Below are 18675 nucleotides of genomic sequence, written 5' to 3'. Positions count from 1 at the left end.
TATAGATATCTACTACAGGTCTGGGACTGGAATCTGCTATAGATATCTACTATAGGCCAGTAGGGACTGGAATCTGCTATAGATATCTACTATAGGCCAGTAGGGACTGGAATCTGCTATAGATATCTACTATAGGCCTTTAGGGACTGGAATCTGCTATAGATATCTACTATAGGCCAGTAGGGACAGGAATCTGCTATAGATATCTACTACAGGTCTGAAGGACTGGAATCTGCTATAGATATCTACTATAGGCCTGTAGGGACTGGAATCTGCTATAGATATCTACTATAGGCCTGTAGGGACTGGAATCTGCTATAGATATCTACTATAGGCCTGTGGGGACTGGAATCTGCTATAGATATCTACTATAGGCCTGTAGGGACTGGAATCTGCTATAGATATCTACTATACTAGGGACTGGAATCTGCTATAGATATCCAGGGACTGGAATCTGCTATAGATATCTACTATAGGCCTTTAGGGACTGGAATCTGCTATAGATATCTACTATAGGCCAGTAGGGACAGGAATCTGCTATAGTACAGGTCTGAAGGACTGGAATCTGCTATAGATATCTACTATAAGTAGGGACTGGAATCTGCTATAGATATCTACTTTAGGCCAGTAGGGACTGGAATCTGCTATAGATATCTACTATAGGCCTTTAGGGACTGGAATCTGCTATAGATATCTACTATAGGCCAGTAGGGACAGGAATCTGCTATAGATATCTACTACAGGTCTGAAGGACTGGAATCTGCTATAGATATCTACTATAGGCCTGTAGGGACTGGAATCTGCTATAGATATCTACTATAGGCCTGTAGGGACTGGAATCTGCTATAGATATACTATAGGCCTGTGGGGGACTGCAACTGCTATAGATATCTACTATAGGCCTGTAGGGACTGGAATCTGCTATAGATATCTACTATAGGCCTGTAGGGACTGGAATCTGCTATAGATATCTACTATAGGCCTAGGTACAGCAGGGACTGGAATCTGCTATAGATATCTCTACCTGTAGGGACTGGAATCTGCTATAGATATCTACTGTAGGGACTGGAATCTGCTATAGATATCTACTTAGGCCTAGGTAGGGACTGGAATCTGCTATAGATATCTACTATAGGCCTAGGTACAGCAGGGACTGGAATCTGCTATAGATACTACTATAGGACTGTAGGGACTGGAATCTGCTATAGATATCTACTATGGATAGACTAGGAAGCATCTGAATCTGCTATAGATATCTATACAGGACTGTGGGGACTGGAATCTGCTATAGATATCTAAATACTATAGGCCTAGGTAGGGACTGGAATCTGCTATAGATATCTACTATAGGTACTGCAGGGACTGGAATCTGCTATAGATATCTACTATAGGCCAGTAGGGACTGGAATCTGCTATAGATATCTACTATAGGCCTGTAGGGACTGGAATCTGCTATAGATATCTAGGGACTTGAATCTGCTATAGATATACTGTAGGCCTGTGGGGACTGGAATCTGCTATAGATATCTACTAAAGGTGGGGACTGGAATCTGCTGTAGATATCTTACTGTAGGCCTGTGGGGACTGGAATCTGCTATAGATATCTACTGTAGGACTGTGGGGACCTGTAGATATCTACTAGGGGTAGGGACTGGAATCTGCTATAGATATCTACTATAGGACTGTAGGTACGTAGGGACTGGAATCTGCTATAGATATCTTACTATAGGTACGTAGGGACTGGAATCTGCTATAGATATCTACTATAGGCCTGTAGGGACTGGAATCTGCTATAGATATCTAAATACTATAGAGCCTAGGGTGAATCTGCTATAGGACTGGGGGAATCTGCTATAGATATCTACTATAGGCCTGTGGGGACTGGAATCTCTATAGATATCTTACTGTAGAGCCTGTGGGGACTGGAATCTGCTATAGATATCTACTATAGGCCTGTAGGGACTGGAATCTGCTATAGATATCTACTATAGGCCTGTAGGGACTGGAATCTGCTATAGATATCTACTATAGGCCAGCAGGGACTGGAATCTGCTATAGATATCTTACTATAGGCCTGTAGGGGAATCTGCTATAGATATCTTAATGGGGACTGGAATCTGCTATAGATATCTACTATAGGCCTGTGGGGACTGGAATCTGCTGTAGATATCTTACTGTAGGCCTGTGGGGACTGGAATCTGCTATAGATATCTTACTGTAGGCCTGTGGGGACTGGAATCTGCTATAGATATCTTAATGGCCTGTAGGGACTTGAATCTGCTATAGATATCTTACTGTACAGCCTGTGGGGACTGGAATCTGCTATAGATATCTTACTGTAGGCCTGTGCAGGGACTGGAATCTGCTATAGATATCTACTATAGAGCCTGTAGGGACTGGAATCTGCTATAGATATCTACTATAGGCCTGTGGGGACTGGAATCTGCTATAGATATCTAAATACTAGATATCTAGGCCTGTAGGGACTGGAATCTGCTATAGATATCTTACTGTAGGCCTGTAGGGACTGGAATCTGCTATAGATATCTAAAGGCCTGTAGGGACTGAATCTGCTATAGATATCTACTATAAATGGCCTGTGGGGACTGGAATCTGCTATAGATATCTTACTGTAGGCCTGTAGGGACTGGAATCTGCTGTAGATATCTACTATATGCCTGTAGGGACTGGAATCTGCTATAGATATCTTACTGTAGGCCTGTGGGGACTGGAATCTGCTATAGATATCTTACTGTAGGCCTGTAGGGACTGGAATCTGCTGTAGATATCTACTATAGGCCTGTAGGGACTGGAATCTGCTATAGATATCTTACTATAGGTCAATAGGGACTGGATTTAAGCAATAAGGCCTAAGGGGTGTAGTATAGGGCCAATGTACCACTGCTAAGGGCTGTTCTTAAGACAACGCACAGGAGTGCCTATTGCTATTATAAACTGGTTACCAATGTAATTAGAGCAGTAAACATTTGTTTATTATTGTCACGTTCATCATAACAAGGAGACCAATGCGCAGCGTGATAAGAATACATACTTCTTATAATGAAGAATAAACACTGAACAATCTATACAAAACTGCACAGACGCTATGATACACGCGTACTGACAGGCAACTACACATAGACAATAACCCACAAAACCAAAATGGAAAAATGGCAACCTAAATAGGATCACCAATCAGAGACAACGATAAACAGCTGTCTCTGATTGGGAACCAATTCAGGCCACCATAGACCTACATGTACTTAGACATACTAAAACCCCATAGATATACAAAAAACCCTAGACAGGGGAAACACCTAGACAATACAAAAACTAAACCAACCACCCTTGTCACACCCTGACCTAACCAAAATAATAAAGAAAACAAAGATAACTAAGGTCAGGGCGTGACAGTTATACCCATGGTATACGGTCTGACATACCATGGCTGTCAGCCAATCAGCATTCAGGGTTCGAATCACCCAGTTTATAATATACTATAGATATCTTACTTTAGGGCCTGTAGGTATGGCAGTGGCTGGAATCTGCTATAGATACTAAATGGACTGTGGAGACTGTAGGTACCGCAGGGACTGGAATCTGCTATAGATACTAAATGGACTGTAGAGACTATAGGTACAGCAGGGACTGGAATCTGCTATAGATACTAAATGGACTGTCGAGACTATAGGTACAGCAGGGACTGGAATCTGCTATAGATACTAAATGGACTGTCGAGACTATAGGTACAGCAGGGACTGGAATCTGCTATAGATACTAAATGGACTGTGAGACTATAGGTACAGCAGGGACTGGAATCTGCTATAGATACTAAATGGACTGTAGAGACTATAGGTACAGCAGGGACTGGAATCTGCTATAGATACTAAATGGACTGTAGAGACTAGGTACAGCAGGGACTGGAATCTGACTATAGATACTAAATGGACTGTAGAGACTATAGGTACAGCAGGGACTGGAATCTGCTATAGATACTAAATGGACTGTAGAGACTGTAGGTACAGCAGGGACTGGAATCTGCTATAGATACTAAATGGACTGTAGAGACTAGGTACAGCAGGGACTGGAATCTGCTATAGATACTAAATGGACTGTAGAGACTAGGTACAGCAGGGACTGGAATCTGCTATAGATACTAAATGGACTGTAGAGACTATAGATACTAAATACTGTAGGTACAGCAGGGACTGGAATCTGCTATAGATACTAAATGGACTGTAGAGACTATAGGTACAGCAGGGACTGGAATCTGCTATAGATACTAAATGGACTGTAGAGACTGTAGGTACAGCAGGGACTGGAATCTGCTATAGATACTAAATGGACTGTAGAGACTGTAGGTACAGCAGGGACTGGAATCTGCTATAGATACTAAATGGACTGTAGAGACTAGGAACAGCAGGGACTGGAATCTGCTATAGATACTAAATGGACTGTAGAGACTATAGGTACAGCAGGGACTGGAATCTGCTATAGATACTAAATGGACTGTCGAGACTATAGGTACAGCAGGGACTGGAATCTGCTATAGATACTAAATGGACTGTAGAGACTAGGTACAGCAGGGACTGGAATCTGCTATAGATACTAAATGGACTGTAGAGACTAGGTACAGCAGGGACTGGAATCTGCTATAGATACTAAATGGACTGTAGAGACTGTAGGTACAGCAGGGACTGGAATCTGCTATAGATACTAAATGGACTGTAGAGACTAGGTACAGCAGGGACTGGAATCTGCTATAGATACTAAATGGACTGTAGAGACTATAGGTACAGCAGGGACTGGAATCTGCTATAGATACTAAATGGACTGTAGAGACTGTAGGTACAGCAGGGACTGGAATCTGCTATAGATACTAAATGGACTGTAGAGACTAGGTACAGCAGGGACTGGAATCTGCTATAGATACTAAATGGACTGTAGAGACTAGGAACAGCAGGGACTGGAATCTGCTATAGATACTAAATGGACTGTAGAGACTAGGAACAGCAGGGACTATGGGAATGTAGAGAAACATTCAACATTCCATAGTCTGTCGTCAGTACAGTGCAGCTAAACCAGAAATGTCTTTTAGGATTCTGAGGTGACAGTTACTTCTCATCCCCGGTGACGTCACTGTATGAGGCTTCAGCTATCTACCATCTTACATAAGGCTTGGAGTCTCCACCTCACCCCTGCCTCAACTCTCTGTATCGGAATAAGACTTTATAAACACTGTGTGGGGAGAGAGAGCATAACAAGGGTTTTACAAGGGGAGGAGAGGGAACCAGTGTTGAGTCAGAGACAGACAGGAGACAGGAGGAAGATGTCAGTGTGTGGACTATAGGCTGGTATTTACATTACTATTATAAACAGACCTTTATATACTCTGGGAGGGCTGGAAACACACATCCTCTGTTACTCAGGAAAGCACTTTGTCACACACATACACACATACACACATACACACATACACACATGCGCACACACACACACACACAAGCTTCGACACACACTTGTGCACAAATTCACGCACGTACGCACGCTCACACACACACACTCAGATATAAGCACACACATTATTGTACACATACTCACGTGTGTGTTCTCTCCCCTCCCCTGCAGACCAGAATGAGTGTGAGGATGGGCTGGATGACTGTGAGAGCAGAGGGATGCGCTGTAAGAACCTCATCGGGACCTACATGTGTATCTGTAACCCTGGTTACACACGGGCCCCTAACGGAGAGGGCTGCATAGGTAAGACACACACACTAACACATACAATTCTGGTTTTATCACCAGTTCATGGCTGGTTTATGTTATGGGGTTATTCAATTCACATATACACCAAACTTACCAAGACACCAAAGAGGAGTATGATCCCATACAATGTACACACATACAATATTCCTATCATCTACTTGTAGTAGCAAACAATACATGTGCTAATGGATCTGTAGTTCATGTAGGGTTCCGTTGAGGTTGGAACCATCACACTTCATGGGGATTTGTCCATCTGGTGAACTACTGCAATAAACTGACATTCATCTCACAATATCTGATATAGTTTTATGCAGACTACACTACGATCTGTTCTGGATTGATTTAATCACTACATCTCCACCGTGTGTGTGTGTGTGTGTGTGTGTGTGTGTGTGTGTGTGTGTGTGTGTGTGTGTGTGTGTGTGTGTGTGTGTGTGTGTGTGTGTGTGTGTGTGTGTGTGTGTGTGTGTGTGTAGATCTGAACGAATGCTCTGCTAAGCCAGGTATCTGTGAGAACGGACGTTGTGAGAACACGGTTGGAAGCTATCGCTGCAGGTGTGACCAAGGCTTCAGCGCCAACCCTACACAGACTGACTGTATAGGTAAATACACCCCTTTCCCTACATCTCTCTCACTCACACTCTCACTCTATCTCTCACTCACTCTCTCTCTCTCTCCCTCTCATCTAGATAACCGCCAGGGACTGTGTTTCACGGAGGTGTTGACTACACTGTGCCAGATGCAGTCCAGTAGCAGGAACAGTGTGACTAAGTCTGAGTGTTGCTGTGACGGAGGACGAGGCTGGGGCTCTAACTGTGAGCTGTGTCCTCTTCCTGGGACCACACACTACAAGAAGATGTGTCCACTGGGGCCCGGATACACAACAGACGGCAAAGGTAGAAATACTCACTCATATCTATACACAACCCTGCACCATGGATGGTACACAATCACTAGTCCACTGAGCTAAAGCCAAGGCAATAGCTCTGTGACATCACATTGTCTTCAGGTCTCACCAAACTACCTCCACTTTATGGACGGTTGGGATCTACCTGAGGACTACTCAGGCAAATGCAGATGAGTGTGTGTTTATTATGATAATGTTGTAGTTGAGAGGACTCTCTCTCCCTCAGACATAGATGAGTGTGTGTTTATTATGATAATGTTGTAGTTGACAGGACTCTCTCTCCCTCAGACATAGATGAGTGTGTGTTTATTATGATAATGTTGTAGTTGACAGGACTCTCTCTCCCTCAGACATTGATAAGTGTGTGTTTATTATGATAATGTTGTAGTTGACAGGACTCTCTCTCCCTCAGACATTGATAAGTGTGTGTTTATTATGATAATGTTGTAGTTGACAGGACTCTCTCTCCCTCAGACATAGATGAGTGTGTGTTTATTATGATAATGTTGTAGTTGAGAGGACTCTCTCTCCCTCAGACATTGATAAGTGTGTGTTTATTATGATAATGTTGTAGTTGAGAGGACTCTCTCTCCCTCAGACATAGATGAGTGTGTGTTTATTATGATAATGTTGAGGACTCTCTCTCCCTCAGACATTGATAAGTGTGTGTTTATTATGATAATGTTGTAGTTGAGAGGACTCTCTCTCCCTCAGACATAGATGAGTGTGTGTTTATTATGATAATGTTGTAGTTGACAGGACTCTCTCTCCCTCAGACATAGATGAGTGTGTGTTTATTATGATAATGTTGTAGTTGAGAGGACTCTCTCTCCCTCAGACATTGATAAGTGTGTGTTTATTATGATAATGTTGTAGTTGACAGGACTCTCTCCCTCAGACATAGATGAGTGTGTGTTTATTATGATAATGTTGTAGTTGAGAGGACTCTCTCCCTCAGACATTGATAAGTGTGTGTTTATTATGATAATGTTGTAGTTGACAGGACTCTCTCTCCCTCAGACATAGATGAGTGTGTGTTTATTATGATAATGTTGTAGTTGAGAGGACTCTCTCTCCCTCAGACATTGATAAGTGTGTGTTTATTATGATAATGTTGTAGTTGACAGGACTCTCTCTCCCTCAGACATAGATGAGTGTCGTGTGATGGGGAACCTGTGTGTGAACGGACAGTGTGTCAACAGCCTGGGCTCCTACAGCTGTGTGTGTAAAACTGGGTACACCACAGATATCACTGGCACCCGGTGTGTGGGTAAGACTACGACACTAACACTGTCTAAGGTCCAGCCCCAAATCACACTCTATTACCTACTTAGTGCACTACCTTTGACCAGGCGTTCTCCTCCCTCTCTCCTGTGTAGATATGGATGAGTGTAACTTCTCTCTCCTGTGTAGATATGGATGAGTGTAACTTCTCTCTCTCCTGTGTAGATATGGATGAGTGTAACTTCTCTCTCCTGTGTAGATATGGATGAGTGTAACTTCTCTCTCTCCTGTGTAGATGTGGATGAGTGTAACTTCTCTCTCTCCTGTGTAGATATGGATGAGTGTAACTTCTCTCTCCTGTGTAGATGTGGATGAGTATAACTTCTCTCTCTCCTCTCTAGATGTGGATGAGTGTAACTTCTCTCTCCTCTCGATGTGGATGAGTGTAGCTTCTCTCTCTCCTCTCTAGATATGGATGAGTGTAACTTCTCTCTCCTGTGTAGATATGGATGAGTGTAACTTTTCTCTCTCCTGTGTAGATGTGGATGAGTGTAACTTCTCTCTCCTCTCTAGATGTGGATGAGTGTAACTTCTCTCTCTCCTGTCTAGATATGGATGAGTGTAACTTCTCTCTCCTGTGTAGATATGGATGAGGGTAGCTTTCTCTCTCCTCTCTAGATATGGATGAGTGTAACTTCTCTCTCCTGTGTAGATGTGGATGAGTGTAACTTGTCTCTCTCCTGTGTAGATATGGATGAGCGTAACTTGTCTCTCCTGTGTAGATATGGATGAGTGTAACTTCTCTCTCTCCTGCGTAGATATGGATGAGTGTAACTTCTCTCTCTCCTGTGTAGATGTGGATGAGTGTAACTTCTCTCTCTCCTGTGTAGATATGGATGAGTGTAACTTGTCTCTCCTGTGTAGATATGGATGAGTGGAACTTGTCTCTCTCCTGTGTAGATATGGATGAGTGTAACTTGTCTCTCCTGTGTAGGTATGGATGAGTGTAACTTGTCTCTCCTGTGTAGATATGGATGAGTGTAACTTGTCTCCCCTGTGTAGATATGGATGAGTGTAACTTGTCTCTCCTGTGTAGATATGGATGAGTGTAACTTGTCTCTCCTGTGTAGATATGGATGAGTGTAACTTGTCTCTCCTGTGTAGATATGGATGAGTGTAACTTGTCTCTCCTGTGTAGATGTGGATGAGTGTAACTTGTCTCTCCTGTGTAGATATGGATGAGTGTGTGCAGGCTCCTAAGCCGTGTAACTTCCTCTGTAAGAACACAGAGGGAAGCTACCTCTGTTCCTGTCCCAGAGGATACATCCTGCAGGAGGACGGCAAGAGCTGCCGAGGTGAGACATGCACAGACACACACACAACAACACACACAGTCACAGTGACAGCCTCACACACCCAGTGTGTGCATTTCCGTGTGTGTGGTGAGCAGAGATTGTGATCTGTAGCGTCTGGTAGGTCATGTGTTTATCAGTGTGTATGGTCAGTTTGGGGAGTTTATACAAACAGAATTGGTCCATATTGCTCATTACCACTCTTGGCGACAGCTATGTTTACCCTAGGGCAGTATCTACACATGCTCATGCACACAGACACGCACAGACACACATACACACTCACTCACACAGACACAAACACACTCAGACACACACATTCAGACACACGCACAAACTTTCCGCCTGGTTTCCACCATGTTTCCGGGGTCTGGTTCTGTGGCAGTTCATCAACAGGTCACTGACAGGAGAAGGACTGGAAACTAACTCTATACAGTTGTGGAGCTGGAATCTAACCTTTACTCTCTCTATCCCCCTCTCTCTCTATCCCTCTCTCTCTTTCCCCCTCTCTCTATCCCTCCCTATCCCCCTCTCTCTATCTCCCTCTCTCCCTATCCCCCTCTCTCTATCCCCTCTCTCCCTATCCCCCTCTCTCTATCCCCCTCTATCCCTCTCTCTCTCTCTCCCCCTCCTCTCAGATCTGGATGAGTGTCAGAGCAAACAGCACAACTGTCAGTTCCTGTGTGTGAACACCATCGGAGGATTCACCTGCAAATGTCCTCCAGGCTTCACCCAGCACCATACTGCCTGCATAGGTAACACACACACACACACACAAACACACACACACACACACACACACAAACTCCTCCCTCCTCCACTCGAATAGGCTTTACAAACATAACCAAATGTAGCCACTTATCTTCAATCTCTCCCCATAAAAAGTCTCTTTAATGTTCTCCGTCTGCTATCACACATCAGATTGGGCTCAACTGAACTGTCGCCATGACAACTTAACAATGACTTGTTGTGGAATTTTGCAGTCTGTTGCCATGGTTACAACAGGGGTTTTCCATTCCGCACTTCAGCTCCCATGACTTTGTGGCTAGACAGCCTCCCTCCGTCCATTGGTCAATCAGCCAGTCAGTCTGTGGTGAATTAGTTTTACCTAGCCCGAGTAACAAGGTGGGTGTAGGTTGCATATTTGAGACCATTCCATTGGTCCTGCACTGGCCAAGGTCAAACAGATGCACCCAGTCAGTCAGTCAGTCAGTCAGTAAATCAGTCAGCAAGTCACTCAGACAGTCTGTTGTTGACCAATGGTCTTTCTCTCTCTACCTCTCGCTCACCCCCACTCTCCCCTCTCTCCTCCTCTCTTCTCCCGCTCTCCTTCCAGATAGTAATGTCTCTCTCTCTCTGTAGATAGTAATGTCTCTCTCTCTCTGTAGATAGTAATGAATGTCTCTCTCTGTAGATAGTAATGAATGTCTCTCTCTGTAGATAGTAATGTCTCTCTCTGTAGATAGTAATGTCTCTCTCTCTCTGTAGATAGTAATGAATGTCTCTCTCTGTAGATAGTAATGTCTCTCTCTGTAGATAGTAATGAATGTCTCTCTCTGTAGATAGTAATGTCTCGCTCTCTCTGTAGATAGTAATGAATGTCTCTCTCTGTAGATAGTAATCTCTCTCTCTCTCTGTAGATAGTAATGAATGTCTCTCTCTGTAGATAGTAATGAATGTCTCTCTCTGTAGATAGTAATGTCTCTCTCTGTAGATAGTAATGTCTCTCTCTGTAGATAGTAATGAATGTCTCTCTCTGTAGATAGTAATGTCTCTCTCTCTCTGTAGATAGTAATGAATGTCTCTCTCTGTAGATAGTAATGAGTCTCTCTCTCTGTAGATAGTAATGTCTCTCTCTGTAGATAGTAATGAATGTCTCTCTCTGTAGATAGTAATGAATGTCTCTCTCTGTAGATAGTAATGTCTCTCTCTCTCTGTAGATAGTAATGTCTCGCTCTCTCTGTAGATAGTAATGAATGTCTCTGTAGATAGTAATCTCTCTCTCTCTCTGTAGATAGTAATGAATGTCTCTCTCTGTAGATAATAATGTTTCTCTCTGTAGATAGTAATGCATGTCTCTCTCTCTGTAGATAGTAATGTCTCTCTCTGTAGATAGTAATGTCTCTCTCTGTAGATAGTAATGAATGCCTCTCTGTAGATAGTAATGTCTCTCTCTGTAGATAGTAATGCATGTCTCTCTCTCTGTAGATAGTAATGTCTCTCTCTATAGATAGTAATGTCTCTCTCTGTAGATAGTAATGAATGTCTCTCTCTGTAGATAGTAATGTCTCTCTGTAGATAGTAATGAATGTCTCTCTCTGTAGATAGTAATGTCTCTCTCTGTAGATAGTAATGAATGTCTCTCTCTGTAGATAGTAATGTCTCTCTCTGTAGATAGTAATGAATGTCTCTCTCTGTAGATAGTAATGTCTCTCTCTGTAGATAGTAATGAATGTCTCTCTCTGTAGATAGTAATGAATGTCTCTCTCTGTAGATAGTAATGAATGTCTCTCTCTGTAGATAGTAATGAGTCTCTCTCTGTAGATAGTAATGAATGTCTCTCTCTGTAGATAGTAATGTCTCGCTCTCTCTGTAGATAGTAATGAATGTCTCTCTCTGTAGATAGTAATGTCTCTCTCTCTGTAGATAGTAATGAATGTCTCTCTCTGTAGATAGTAATGTCTCTCTCTGTAGATAGTAATGTCTCTCTCTGTAGATAGTAATGCATGTCTCTCTCTCTGTAGATAGTAATGTCTCTCTCTGTAGATAGTAATGAATGTCTCTCTCTATAGATAGTAATGTCTCTCTCTGTAGATAGTAATGAATGTCTCTCTCTGTAGATAGTAATGTCTCGCTCTCTCTGTAGATAGTAATGTCTCTCTGTAGATAGTAATGAATGTTTCTCTCTGTAGATAGTAATGTCTCTCTCTGTAGATAGTAATGAATGTCTCTCTCTGTAGATAGTAATGAATGTCTCTCTCTGTAGATAGTAATGCATGTCTCTCTCTCTGTAGATAGTAATGCATGTCTCTCTCTCTGTAGATAGTAATGTCTCTCTCTCTGTAGATAGTAATGCGTGTCTCTCTCTCTGTAGATAGTAATGCATCTCTCTCTCTCTGTAGATAGTAATGAGTCTCTCTCTCTGTAGATAGATATGAGTCTCTCTCTCTGTAGATAGTAATGAGTGTCTCTCTCTGTAGATAGTAATGAATGTCTCTCTCTCTTTCTGGAGATAGTAATGAATGTCTCTCTCTCTCTCTGTAGATAATAATGAATGTGGGTCGGACCCTGCTCTGTGTGGCTCTAATGGTGTGTGTCAGAACAGCCCAGGCAGCTTCAACTGCGAGTGTACTAGAGGATTCTCAATGGACCCCAATGGACAGAGCTGTGAAGGTCAGCCAATCACTGCCTCTCTCGAGATCAGCTGACTCCATACCCCTAGGCACTTTATATAGATCAGATAGGTATAGGCAATATGGCAATCTCTCAGGGATTTGGTAGAAACTTCACCTTTTTGATTGTACCTATCCAGTACAGTTCGATAACTGTATGGCCACATAACTATTGTAATGCTGTGTGTGTGGGTGTTTGTTTGTGTGTGTGTGTGTGGTTTCCCTGGCAGATATGGATGAGTGTGATGGTAACCACCGTTGTCAACATGGCTGTCAGAACCTGGTGGGAGGGTACCGGTGTAGCTGTCCTCAGGGATACCTGCAACACTATCAATGGAACCAGTGTGTCGGTGAGTGGTACAGACTCTCTCTCTCTTTCTCTCAATCCTTCTCCCCCCCTGTCTGTCTTCTGTCTTTCTCTCCCCGCCCTGTCTGTCTTCTGTCTTTCTCTCCCCCTGTCTGTCTGTCTTCTGTCTTTCTCTCCCCATGTCTGTCTGTCTTTCTCTCCCCCCTGTCTGTCTTCTGTCTTTTTCTCTCCCCCTGTCTGTCTGTCTTCTGTCTTTCTCTCCCCCTGTCTGTCTGTCTGTCTGTCTGTCTGTCTGTCTTCTGTCTTTCTCTCCCCTCTGTCTGTCTGTCTGTCTTCTGTCTTTCTCTCCCCCCCTGTCTGTCTTCTGTCTTTCTCTCCCCCTGTCTGTCTGTCTTCTGTCTTTCTCTCCCCCCTGTCTGTCTGTCTGTCTTCTGTCTTTCTCTCCCCCTGTCTGTCTGTCTGTCTTCTGTCTTTCTCTCCCCCTGTCTGTCTTCTGTCTTTCTCTCCCCCTGTCTGTCTGTCTTCTGTCTTTCTCTCCCCCTGTCTGTCTGTCTTCTGTCTTTCTCTCCCCCCCTGTCTGTCTGTCTTCTGTCTTTCTCTCCCCCCTTGTCTGTCTGTCTTCTGTCTTTCTCTCTCCCTCAACATCAAATCTACATCCCTTTCCTGGAAGTTGAACTTGTTCCTCTCTAGATTACTGGAAGAGCTCCTTCCTGAGTCACTGTCCTACATGAACACTGTTGTTATAACTGAGTCGCTGGGACTTTAACTTGACTCTCTGATGGGAATTACAGCATTGATATTCAGTGGCCTTTCCCAAAAAGAACACGGCCAATGTTTATCAGATGAACCGGTACTACAGATGGTTTCCTCCTTCCCTTCAAGAGTTTCTCAGTATTGTTTGTGTTCTCTGGCCGAGGTTTGACCCATATTTGACATCTGTTTGTTTTGTTGACTTCCTGTCTGTGTTGTTTGCTTCCTGTGGTCAGATGAGAACGAGTGCCAGAACACTCAGATCTGTGGGGGAGCGTCGTGCCATAACACCCTGGGGAGCTTCCGTTGCCTCTGTCCCACTGGGTTCAACTACGGAGACCAGGGGGGGTGCAGTGACATCAACGAGTGCTCCTCCTCCTCTAATCCATGTAACTACGGCTGTTCCAACACAGACGGAGGGTATCTCTGTGGCTGTCCACCTGGATACTACCGCGCTGGACAGGGGTGAGTGATTGAGGCTGTGTGTGTGTGTGTGTGTGTGTGTGTGTGTGTGTGTGTGTGTGTGTGTGTGTGTGTGTGTGTGTGTGTGTGTGTGTGTGTGTGCGTGTGCGTGTGTGTGTGTGTGTTTGATCTACCCAGGCGCAATATCATTATTAATTTTGATGGATAGACGGGTTTGTTGTTTAGCAACAAAACCAACACGTGCGTAACTATGGGACAAAACAGACAGGGTTGGCTTAGATTGTTGACAACATGTAAACTACATTTTGTCTCCGAGATTTATTGAAAACATATATAAATGTGCACAATGTCTCTCAAATACATCGTTACAGTTGTTGGTTAGCTAGCTAGCGAATTTTAGCCATATTAGCATTGTAATGAAATCAGTCAAAACCCCTAAAAAAGACATGGCATCAAGAACAAGATGAAACTAGCTGAAACGAGTCACTTTATTGTCATTGTTGGTAGCTATCTGGCCATCCACAATCACAACAACACATAGACCCCTGTCCCATTGAAGTGTGCACATTGTTTTGGTGATGTTGTCAGCTAGCCCATGTATAGGCAAGATGGTGTTTGGGTATGATTTTATTCCCTGTGTGTGTGTGTGATTGACTCCTTTCTGTGTGTTCCAGGCACTGTGTGTCAGGCGTGGGCTTTGGTAGTGGTGTGAGTCTGGGCCAGGGAGGAGGAGGAGGAGGAGGAGGAGGAGGAGGAGGAGGAGGAGGAGGAGGGGCAGCAGAGGTGGGTGACAACGATCTGTCTCCTGAGGCCTGCTACGAGTGTAAGATCAACGGTTACCCCAAGAAGGGACGCAAACGCCGCGACACCAACTCAACACTGGAGCAACCTCTGGACAATGCACAGGTAATGTCTGTCTGTCTTGGTCTGGTGGCCCCTAGAATGGTCATGCTATCATGTCTTGCCTGCTCTTCACTGAATCCGTAGTACATATTAACTGTGTGGTCCTGTGTTGTGTCATCAGGATCCAGTGGAGTGTTGAGTGTTGTCAGTGTTTACATAATCCACCTACTACATGGTCCTGTGTCCTCAGCATCAGGAGACAGTGAGCCTGGACAGTGTTACACATCATATATCTGTATAATACTGTATATCTATATGTAACCTGTCCTGTGTCCTCAGCATCAGGAGACAGTGAGCCTGGACAGTGTTACACATCATATATCTGTATAATACTGTATATCTGTATATCTATATGTAACCTGTCCTGTGTCCTCAGCATCAGGAGACAGTGAGCCTGGACAGTGTTACACATCATATATCTGTATAATACTGTATATCTATATGTAACCTGTCCTGTGTCCTCAGCATCAGGAGACAGTGAGTCTGGACAGTGTTACACATCATATATCTGTATAATACTGTATATCTATCTATATGTAACCTGTCCTGTGTCCTCAACATCAGGAGACAGTGAGCCTGGACAGTGTTACACATCATATATCTGTATAATACTGTATGTAACCTGTCCTGTGTCCTCAGCATCAGGAGACAGTGAACCTGGACAGTGTTACACATCATATATCTGTATAATACTGTATATCTATATGTAACCTGTCCTGTGTCCTCAGCATCAGGAGACAGTGAGTCTGGACAGTGTTACACATCATATATCTGTATAATACTGTATATCTATATGTAACCTGTCCTGTGTCCTCAGCATCAGGAGACAGTGAACCTGGACAGTGTTACACATCATATATCTGTATAATACTGTATATCTATATGTAACCTGTCCTGTGTCCTCAGCATCAGGAGACCGTGAGTCTGGAGAGTGTGGACATTGAGGACACCCTGCTGTTCAACCTGAACATGTCCGGCCTGTCCAGCCGAGACCACATCCTGGAGTTCACCCCGGCCCTGTCCACGCTCAACAACCACGTGCGCTACTACATCGACTACGGCAGCATCAGGAGAGCTGGGCTACTTCAAGATTAGCCAGAGGGAGGGAGACAGTGAGTCTACCTGCACCTGTCCAAGAGGAAGTCCCTCCCCCTGGAGCCTACTTCCTGCAGATCAGTAGCGTGGCCGTGTACAGGAAGAAGGAGCTGGCAGCGCTGGAGGACAGCAACGATAAAGACTACCTCACAGGCCAGCTGGGAGACACACTCACCATGAGGGTGCAGATAGTCCTGCATTAACCTACACTACAGGACTGACTGGGGTGGCTGGTCTGGGCTGGGTGGGGAGTGTCTGCCTGTAAACACTGGGCTAGGAACAGATTCATTTACCCTTGATCCATATCTCAACCATTAGGATGGGGAGAGAAGATCTGACCCTGGGTCAGTGGTTATGGGCAACTTCTACCTACTCTGAGAGAGAGCTTGGGACAATCTCAACGCCAAAGAGACTAATGGGTGGGTGCGGGGAGGGGGGATTGCGTTGTTTGATTCCCAAAGATGATTCTACATATCATAGATACAACCTTTAGTGCTACAGTGTAGGCCTAACCCACTGGCTACAGTATGGCTGTCTGAAGAAAGGCTTAGAGAATGAGAATGACATGGAGGGAAGACATGACAATGACACAACAATAACCACTCTAAACTGCTCTGTGCAGGAAGCTCTGGTTTGAATGTTTTTTTTTATTTTTATGAAAAAGGTTTATATGAAATAGGTTTTGTATGATGATATGTGGAATCTGCCACTCTTTTGTGGTACATGTAGGGCAAATGCATTATCCACGCATAGCCCCTACCCCCAAGACCATGAGGGTAGCTAGGGAGTATGGGGTAGGAGGTAGGGGCTAGCGGTGGATTTGGACTGAGTAGCAGAGTGCAGAAGTCACTGATGCTGAGTGTTCACAGCTTGGCAGAGGTGGAAGTGAAAGGCAGCGTTCAGATTCTCCACCCTTCTCCCTGAAGTGTGCACTTGCTCACTCCCCTTCATGGTTCACAAAGCATTGGCTGCTAAGGAGAGTTTCCACCATTCGGTAAACCAGTCCATTCCTTTCAAATCCCTGAGGGGAGAAGGGTAGGGAATCGAACCGTAGCTAAAGTCTTTAGCTAGAAGGACCCCTCTTCCTCATCATAACTATGCTTCTTCATCTTCCCCACTGACTAGACTTCAGCATTACACATATTTACTGGTGCTAGTAACACATCCACATAGACTTATAAATGCACTGTAATACTCAACACACAGTAGCTGTCTGTCTACTGTCCTTTTAATAAGATGTCAGACGTCTTCTTTTCAACCAAAGTAACAGCCTGTCTGCTCTCTATACCACATGTAAATGAAGTGTTTATACTGTAATCAATGCCATGTTTAGAATGTTCATCTATGAAGCCTTTTGTAAACTAGAGAACGCCCCTGGGAGGAGGGGGTGTAATGGTGCTTATAATGACCTACTACTTCCTTTGATAAACTGTATACACACACACATTAAAAACACACACTCGCAAACACACAACACAAATACACACACACACGCCCTCAAACACACTCAAAACATACACCGTTCTGATGATGCCAAACCTGTGCCTTCATGATTATGCACTGAGGTCGACGCGGCCACACACTTTTCGCTCGTACAATCAGTGCTCCGTAGCGAAGTCAATCAGACCAGCCGCAGACTCATCCGTCTGTCGCTCTGTCACATCAGTGCTCCGTAGCGAAGTCAATCAGACCAGCCGCAGACTCATCCGTCTGTCGCTCTGTCACATCAGTGCTCCGTAGCGAAGTCAATCAGACCAGCCGCAGACTCATCCGTCTGTCGCTCTGTCACATCAGTGCTCCGAGCGAAGTCAATCAGACCAGCCGCAGACTCATCCGTCTGTCGCTCTGTCACATCAGTGCTCCGTAGCGAAGTCAATCAGACCAGCCGCAGACTCATCCGTTTGTCGCTGTCACATCAGTGCTCCGTAGCGAAGTCAATCAGCCAGCCGCAGACTCATCCGTCTGTCGCTCTGTCACATCAGTGCTCCCGAAGTCAATCAGACCAGCCGCAGACTCATCCGTCTGTCGCTCTGTCACATCAAGCGAAGTCAATCAGCCAGCCGCAGACTCATCCGTCTGTCGCTCTGTCACATCAGTGCTCCGTAGCGAAGTCAATCAGACCAGCCGCAGACTCATCCGTCTGTCGCTCTGTCACATCAGTGCTCCGTAGCGAAGTCAATCAGACCAGCCGCAGACTCATCCGTCTGTCGCTCTGTCACATCAGTGAGGGTTTAGTTGTAAAGTCACAATAAAAACTTGTTTTGTTTAAAAGGTTTCGTTGTTGTCCCTGTCTCCCAACTTCACTTCCTCTCTTTGCAGATTATGCTATTTATGGGATGTATTTTAACCACTTTAAGGGCCAAATTCACAGACACAGATTAAGCCTCATCCTGGGCTAAAAGCACTTTTAATGCCCATGATTTTTAGTGTATGCTTAAATTACATTTCTCATTTAGCAGATGCAATCACCTTGCTCTAGTATACAGACATGGTTGAATGTATTTTTTCACCTCGTCCACTCAGAAATTTGAACCATTGATTAACCTTTTGTTTACT

The 18675-nt window shown here is 44.3% G+C and overlaps 1 protein-coding gene across 1 annotated transcript in view; it reads left to right on the top strand.

The window, feature by feature from the left end:
- The window catches only part of LOC135537029 (fibrillin-1-like), a 104642-nt gene extending 86491 nt beyond the window's left edge, over positions 1–18151 (top strand). The window contains 14 exon segments of the mRNA XM_064963240.1: positions 5629–5760; positions 6243–6368; positions 6456–6662; positions 7818–7943; positions 9130–9252; positions 9888–10004; positions 12514–12642; positions 12872–12991; positions 13935–14163; positions 14796–15027; positions 15931–16095; positions 16097–16141; positions 16144–16167; positions 16170–18151. Of these exon segments, the coding sequence (XP_064819312.1) occupies positions 5629–5760; positions 6243–6368; positions 6456–6662; positions 7818–7943; positions 9130–9252; positions 9888–10004; positions 12514–12642; positions 12872–12991; positions 13935–14163; positions 14796–15027; positions 15931–16095; positions 16097–16141; positions 16144–16167; positions 16170–16322 (1928 nt within the window). The 3' untranslated portion in view covers positions 16323–18151.
- Positions 18152–18675: the final 524 nt, after the last annotated feature.

Source organism: Oncorhynchus masou, unplaced genomic scaffold, assembly GCF_036934945.1.
Source record: "Oncorhynchus masou masou isolate Uvic2021 unplaced genomic scaffold, UVic_Omas_1.1 unplaced_scaffold_700, whole genome shotgun sequence".
NCBI classification, from domain to species: Eukaryota; Metazoa; Chordata; class Actinopteri; order Salmoniformes; family Salmonidae; genus Oncorhynchus; species Oncorhynchus masou.
This window is presented reverse-complemented; position numbering and strand designations above follow the sequence as displayed.